This window comes from Miscanthus floridulus, chromosome 8 (genome assembly GCF_019320115.1).
Source record: "Miscanthus floridulus cultivar M001 chromosome 8, ASM1932011v1, whole genome shotgun sequence".
Taxonomy (NCBI): domain Eukaryota; kingdom Viridiplantae; phylum Streptophyta; class Magnoliopsida; order Poales; family Poaceae; genus Miscanthus; species Miscanthus floridulus.
In genome coordinates, this window is record NC_089587.1 from 33812870 (window position 1) to 33820559 (window position 7690).

Sequence of the window (7690 nt, forward strand, 5' to 3'; positions counted from 1 at the left end):
TCTGGCATCCCCCTCACCGTCGATGTTTGTTGCGATAGCTCCTTCAGTTGATCTTTGGCACCTACGATTGGGCCATCCCGGGCGTCAAATTCTTCATCAGACTCTACCTCAACTTGAATTCAATTGTTCCAAGTCTGTGTCTCACTCTTGTTAAGCCTGTCAGTTTGGTAAACATGTTCATCTTCCATTTACGGCGTTAGACTCTGTCAGTTATGTCCCTTTTCAGATCATACATGCCGATGTCTGGACATCTCCTGTGTCTAGTTGTTCAGGGTTTAAATATTACCTTGTTTTAATTGATGATCTTACTCACTATGTGTGAACCTTTCCTTTGCGATGCAAATCTGATGTATATGCTTGCTTACTGTCCTTCCATGCATATGTATCCACCCAGTTCTAACTTCCACTGGTTTCCTTTCAAACTGATAATGGCAAGGAGTTTGACAACCATGCCTTTCGCCACTATCTAACTAAACATAGCATTGCTCTACGCCTCTCCTGTCCATATACATCATCTCAGAATGGGAAAGCCGAGCGCATAATTCAAACTCTGAATGATTGTGTACGCAGTCTACTGTTCCATGCTGGCATGCCTTCTTCTTTCTGGATTGAAGCTCTATCCACTGCTACATATCTCCTTAATCGCCGGCCATGTCAAGCGACTGGCCAGCTCACCCCCTTTCAGCTTTTGCTTGGCGCTCCACCTAAACTTACTCATCTCAGGGTGTTCGGTTGCCTATGTTTCCCCAATTTAGCTGCTACTGCATCTAACAAACTCAGTGCGCGCTCTAGTGCCTGCGTTCTTCTTGGGTATCCACCAGATCATCGCAGCCATCGCTGCTTTGATCTCGCCACACGACGTGTCATTATATCTCGGCATGTTACATTTGATGAGAGCCGGTTCCCCTTTCACCATGAGCAATCTGCTTCTTCTTCAGCAAACACTGACACTGTTCATCATCCGACAACAGAGGTCATCGTGTTTCAGCAGGCTCCTTGGGCTCAGCCAGCACCTCAACCGACTAGCTCTGACTCGTTCGCGCCTGCATATGCCTCTGTTCACTCCCCTGTGTCCTTCAAATCGTCTGCCTCTGCCCCACATCCAAGCAACGCAGCCACTGTCAATCCTCCGTCCAGTGCGCCATCCCCATCTCCAGCGCAACCCGCGCATCCGATGCTCACCCGAGCACGCGCGGGCATCTTCAAACCTAACCCTCGCTATGCACTTGCTGCTACCTCTGACACACCAGATTCATCCTCCACTAGCGCAATCTCCCCGTTGCCATCCTCAGTACGGGTTGCGCTCCGTGATCCAAACTGGCGTGCTGCCATGGATTGTGAATACTGCGCCCTTCTGTCCAATCGGACTTGGCGACTCATTGATCGTCCAGCCGGTGCTCACATCATCTCCGGCAAGTGGGTCTTCACCCATAAACTCAAACCTGATGGATCGCTCGATCGATACAAGGCACGCTGGGTTGTTCGGGGGTTTACACAGCGTGCCGGTGTGGACTTCGGCGAAACCTTCACGCCGGTGGTCAAACCCGCTACAATTCGCACCGTGCTCACCATCGCTGCTTCTAAGCGCTGGCCGATGCGTCAACTCGATGTGTCCAATGAGTTCCTTCATGGCAATCTACGCGAGCAAGTTCTCTGTCAACAACCGACTGGTTTTGTTAATCCTGACCGCCCGGATGCTGTCTTTCTGCTTGATAAGTCCCTCTATGGGCTCCGGCAGGCGTCGCACGCTTGGTTCGATCGCTTCGCGACATTGGCCATCAGCCTCGGCTTCAAGCCGATGCGATCCGACTCCTCGCTGTTTGTCCTACGGTGAGGCCAGGAGGTCGCATACTTGCTCCTGTACGTGGATGACATGGTACTCACTGGGTCCAGCACGGCGGTTCTGCAACACATCGTCGACAGACTACGAGCTGAGTTCGCGACCAAGGATCTTGGCGAACTCCGCTTCTTCCTCGGCATCGATGTCAAACGTACACCGTCCGGCTTCTTGCTGTCACAGCAACGGTATGCTGAAGATGTATTTGATCGCGCCGGGATGCTGAACTGCAAGCCCGCCTCGATGCCAATTGACGCCAAAGGGAAGCTATCTGCTGATGGGGCGAAGATTGACGATGCCTCCACATACCGAAGTTTAGCCGGGGCGCTGCAGTACATCACTGTGACACGCCCGGACTTGGCGTTCGCGGTGCAGCAGGAGTGCCTGCATATGCACGACCCGCGTGTTCCTCACCAAGCCTTGCTGAAGCGGATACTCTGATATGTCCGTGGCACAAGCGATCTGGGGCATCACATCTGTGGCAGCCGAGACCTGCCCATTACGGCATACTCTGATGCCGATTGGGCGGGGTGCCCTGACACCAGGCGTTCTACATCAGGGTTTTGTGTCTTCCTGGGAGACGCTCTCGTGTCATGGTCATCTAAACGCCAGCCTACCGTGTCGCGCTCAAGTGCAGAAGCTGAGTACCGCGCCGTCGCCAACGCCGCCGCTGAATGTATCTGGCTTCGACAGCTGCTCGGCGAGCTCCAGTGCGCGATCACCAAGGCCACCGTGACGTACTGTGACAACATCTCGGCGGTGTATATGTCAGCGAATCCGGTTCATCACAAGCGCACCAAACACATCGAGCTGGACATCCATTTTGTTCGAGAGAGAGTCCAGCACGGTGACCTTCGCGTCCTTCATGTTCCTACCGGAGAGCAGTATGCAGATGTCATGACCAAAGGACTGCCGATCCAGTTTTTGCGTCGTCGAGCCGACTCATGCGACCGCGGGGGGTTCTTGAAGGATAACATGGAAACGGTGTAGACTAAGGTAGTTAGTCATATCTTGACCGTGGTGACCACGAACGGCGCCCACGATCTCAGCCCGTGCGCGCCTAGCGCCGGCCCTCTTTAATCTGTATATGTAACACCCAGAGTGCAATACGAGATCTTGTTGGCTCCCATTCTTCTACAATGACGGAGAGGCATAGCAGGATCAAGACAAGAAGCTGCAGAGAGCTGATGACGACTTTGGCGGCGGCGTCCATCCACATGGCCTGCAGGAAACGGAATTGCAGGTGATAATCAATCATTCAATCGTACTATCGTAGTATGAAGATACGAACATAGATTAACGACAGTTGAATGGAGTTGGCACTTAGGTGAGAGAGCATTACCTTTGTGACTTTGTCCGATACCAAGGAGGCTGATATATAAGTCAGCTCTCAGTTCTATTACAGGGAATCGCTCGTGTTTATAAAACTGGATGGTATGGTTGTGGTGTTGGAGGTTGCACACCAGAATTCAGAAACTCATAATGACCGATAGTTGTAATAATAAGATATATATTAAGGTTTGTTTAACACAGTTTCACCAATAGTTTTATGAGCTGTTTTTTGTCGAACACCATTTTTCAAAATAGCTTCATGGGTAATAAAGCTTTTTTTCTCTCCTCTGACAAAGATATAAGTTAGGATAAAGCTAGAAAAAAAAGTAACTTATTCTAGCTTCATCTGACAGATGCTGCTAGCTGGTAGCGTGTTTACTCGCGTTGTCAGCCAGAGCTTGTGTTGCCATGGCGACATCCTGGAGGGCATCTTCCACAATCTGTTTGTGGCGTTTTGGTCCAACAGCCAAGACGATAGTTGGCTGAGGCTGCTTGGTTGCTGACCGCTACCAGCCACCATGACTGTGGCGACGCCACAGGTCTGTGGCGGACTAAATCAGCGCCACAACTGTGGCGGACTTTTGTGCTGCAAATAGCTATGGCTGCCCAACTCAAATCATTAACCAAACAGTGGTGTGGCAGGAGTGTGGCAGCCATGCATGTGGCGTGGCGGTTGATGGCCAGCAACCAAACACCCTCTGAAGAACCAGCATCCCACATGTGCTCATATGCCTCTCTGTCCCTGGGATCCAACATAACCCTACTACTAAAATAAAAAGAGCTCGATCAATATTTCAAGATGCGTGATGAAATAACTCAGGCAACTAACCCGTGGATTAATTGCAAACTTGATATGGACCTTGATGCAAAAGGACTGTCATTTTCTTATTGTAAATGTAAATGATTGAAAGAGAGGTAAGTTAAATGGTACTTTCTAGTCGGTCATCGGGGGATAGATGGTGATTTCACTACTAGAAGAGAGTAGAGACAAATGCGCCTTTCGGTTGCAATTTTTTTCCCGCAATTCTCTGGGGATGTAGAGTGCCGGTAAGTTTTGCATTCCCCATCACATAATTGAGAAACATACAGATACAGTCTGTTTTGGCATCTGGTAATATATGCAACATATAGAGTTTAGAATGCCATAACAGAGAGTTCAGAACCCCGTGGCCGCGTCCCCGGCACCAGCATGCATCTGTCCTGGCCGGGCCGTAGATGGCGGGAAGACGTTGCACCGGCACACCGGGCACGTCGAGTGGCTGCTCAGCCACATGTCGATGCACTGCTGGTGGAACACGTGCAGGCACACCTGTAGTCGCTTCACCAGCTCCCCCTCCGCCGTCGTGCCGCTGGCCTGCTGGCCGTTCTCACGTGACGCAACGGGGGCCCGATCACCAGCGGCGCCGCCCGTCGTCGCCTCCTCGTGCCGCACCGGTGGCTCCTGTGGAAGCCGTTGATTGAGGACGGTAGCGTCGCCCTCGCTAACAGTACCGCCGGCGGTGACGGCGGGCAGGGAAGGTTGGCACAACACCAGGAGTAGTCGACTGGCGGCCGCAGCCAAAACAACGAGGATGTCGAATAGGGTTGCCTTCGGCGACCCGCCGAGAAAATTGTAGACGGCGTAGGCTGCGAGTGTGATCCATACAGATACAACGCTGATGAAAGCGAGGGCAGCTGGATTGCATTGCATTTCGCTAGCGCTTTTCTGTTTCGGCGCAAGTTACGAGGGTGTTCGGCTGGCATTAAAATGGCCACAGCAGCAGCCGAAAAATACTGTAGCAGCTGAAAAATGGTAGAAGAAAAATACTATTATGACTGAAAAAAAGAAAAAAAAAAGAGACGCCAACCAGCGAGAGCCGGCCAGCCGAACAAGCTCTACGTGTGTCAGCCTTTGCTAGCTAGCTACGGGTAGTTTGCTGCTAGTAGGACATCACATTAATAGCAGGACGGTTTTGTTCCTCGGCGCTACAAACAAAGAAGGGCTATCATTTTGAGGACATTGATTGGGTATATTCCCAATTCCATTCTAGTGAGCGTTCGCTCAAACAAAATCTGGTGAACGATGCTTCTCCCCCTGTGACGCCACTAGTGACAGCTAAAAAAGAGATACATTTATTTTAAAATGCTATAACTTGTTTTTAATTTTATCTGCACCGGTGTGTTCTGTGCAACGAGTTGAACAAAACTAGACTCCACTTGCACATGTTTTGAAGAATTTTTTCTAGTAACAATTTATGTGTATTAACTTATAACATGTAACTTATAACTTACAACTTATGCATACAAGTTGTATTGAATAACTTTTCGCTAGTCGGATTCGTTCAATGGCATGGCTACACATGCACGAACATTCTTTATTTTCCTTTTTTTGGTTTTTTCTATCATTTTTTCTATTTTTTGCTATATATTTATAAGTTATACTATATAGTTATTTATTACATAGTTTTTATATTTCTACTAATTTGTTATGATGTTAATTTATACATCTAAGTTCTTAAATATAATTTGTACGTCTAACTTTATATCTAAGTCATTGATCCAATTATATATCTAAGTTATACAAACAAGTTATACATAAATTTTTGTGTATAACTTTTGTAGCTTTCTAACAAATTATATTGATAAGTTTGTTCCACAAAATATTATATATAAAAGTTATGTATGTTACGTAATAAGTTATATGTATAAGTTATGTGCGTAACTTTGTGAAGTTGAAGGTATACGGTGAAGTCATGTGTATAAGTTATATATATAAGGTATACGTTGAAGTTTGTTACATAATACGTAAAAGTTGTGAGTATAACTAGTACAACTTTATAACTTTACAAAAAAGAAAAGTTGCGGAAAATTTGTTTTTGTTGAAAGTGGAAAACTTTCCAAAAAAAGAAAAGTTGTGGAATTTTTTTTACCAAAAAAGGAAAGTCACGGGTCGTCTGATCCATCACCAGATTTGGATCCGGTGAACGTTCTCTATTTGGCCAGGTCCGGTATATCTCGCGTTTGTACTTTGGCCTTGTTCACTTTGCAAATTTTTTGAACCCGATGAATAGTACCACTTTCATTTTATTTGGCAAATATTGTCCAATCATGGATCAACTAGACTCAAAAGATTCATCTCGTGATTTTCAACTAAACTGTGTAATTAGTTATTTTTTTTACCTACATTTAATACTCCATGCAAGCGGCTAAAAATTGATGTGATGGAGAGAGAGTGAAAAAACTTGGAATTTAGATGTCATCTAAACAAGGCCTTTGTTCCCATAGATATGGCTCCTAGCTGGGTGACAGTTAATTTGCCTCGTTCCCCTCGTTAGATATTCCTGGTCCTAAAATATTTGATCTTAGCATTCAAATTTTAGCCTAAAAATAAGTAGATGTCATTCTCATTTCTCAGTGCATATTTTTCTTCTCTCAGTACACCATCTTTATCCCTATTTATAGGAAAAGAGCTTTTACCTTGGGTATTGGTACCTGTGATAGGCCCTAAAGAGAGTAATGTTGTTTGGCCGGTTGGGACATTATATTTAGGGCAGCTCAACAGTGTTAAAAGAGCTGGCTCATAAAATATTTTATTTAGGATGGAGAGAGAATGATAAGACATATTTATAAAGAGCTAAGCTCGTTTTCCTATGATTTATTTTTAGATATTTTGGTAATTTTAGATATAAATTACAACAACAACAAAGCCTTTAAGTCCCAAACAAGTTGGGGTAGGTTAGAGTTGAAACCCAGCAGAAGCAATCAAGGTTCAGGCACGTGAATAGCTGTCTTTCAAGCACTCCTATCTAAGGCTAAGTCTTTGGGTATATTCCATCCTTTCAAGTCTCCTTTTATTGCCTCTACCCAAGTCAACTTCGGTCTTCCTCTGCCCCTCTTCACGTTACTATCTTGACTTAGGATTCCACTACGCACCGGTGCCTCTGGAGGTCTCCGTTGGACATGTCCAAACTATCTCAACCGGTGTTGGACAAGCTTTTCTTCAATTGGTGCTACCCCTAATCTATCACGTATATCATCGTTCCGAACTCGATCCCTTCTTGTATGACCGCAAATCCAATGCAACATACGAATTTCCGCGACACTTATCTATTGAACATGTCATCTTTTCGTAGGCCAACATTCTGCACCATACAACATAGCAGGTCTAATCGCCGTCCTATAAAACTTGTCTTTTAGCTCCTATGGTACCCTTTTGTCACATAGGACACCAGATGCTTGCCGCCACTTCATCCACCCTGCTTTGATTCTATGGCTAACATCTTCATCAATATTCCCGTCTCTTTGTAGCATTGATCCTAAATATCGAAAGGTATCCTTCCTAGGCACTACTTGACCTTCCAAACTAATATCTTCCTCCTCCCAAATAGTAGTGCCGAAGTCACATCTCATATACTCAGTTTTAGTTCTACTGAGTCTAAAACCTTTGGACTCCAAAGTCTCCCGCCATAACTGTAACACCTCGGTGTTAAGCGTGCATTACCATTTCATCCCATGAGCATAATCATCATCACCTCATTGCAT

The 7690-nt window shown here is 46.1% G+C and overlaps 2 protein-coding genes across 2 annotated transcripts; one reads left to right on the forward strand and one right to left on the reverse strand.

Moving 5' to 3' along the window:
- The first annotated feature begins 1873 nt into the window (after positions 1-1873).
- On the forward strand, positions 1874-2827 carry LOC136468838 (uncharacterized mitochondrial protein AtMg00810-like). Its single transcript, XM_066467256.1, has 2 exons — positions 1874-2217; positions 2323-2827. Exons 1-2 carry the CDS (start codon positions 1874-1876, stop codon positions 2825-2827), a joined length of 849 nt encoding a protein of 282 aa, XP_066323353.1.
- Positions 2828-4325: 1498 nt separating this feature from the next.
- Positions 4326-4859, reverse strand: LOC136468839 (RING-H2 finger protein ATL74-like). The gene has a single exon (XM_066467257.1). The coding sequence runs from the start codon at positions 4857-4859 to the stop codon at positions 4326-4328; it is 534 nt and encodes a 177-aa protein (XP_066323354.1).
- Between the last annotated feature and the right edge of the window lie 2831 nt (positions 4860-7690).

What these genes read in the sequence shown, in the direction of transcription:
- LOC136468838 (XM_066467256.1), top strand. Translation starts at nt 1,874, where the DNA reads ATGGTACTCACTGGGTCCAGCACGGCGGTTCTGCAACACATCGTCGAC. An exon ending in GCGTTCGCGGTGCAGCAGGA is followed by an intron (nt 2,218 to 2,322) that starts GTGCCTGCATAT and finishes CATCTGTGGCAG; the next exon opens with CCGAGACCTGCCCATTACGG.
- LOC136468839 (XM_066467257.1), bottom strand. Translation starts at nt 4,859, where the DNA reads ATGCAATGCAATCCAGCTGCCCTCGCTTTCATCAGCGTTGTATCTGTA.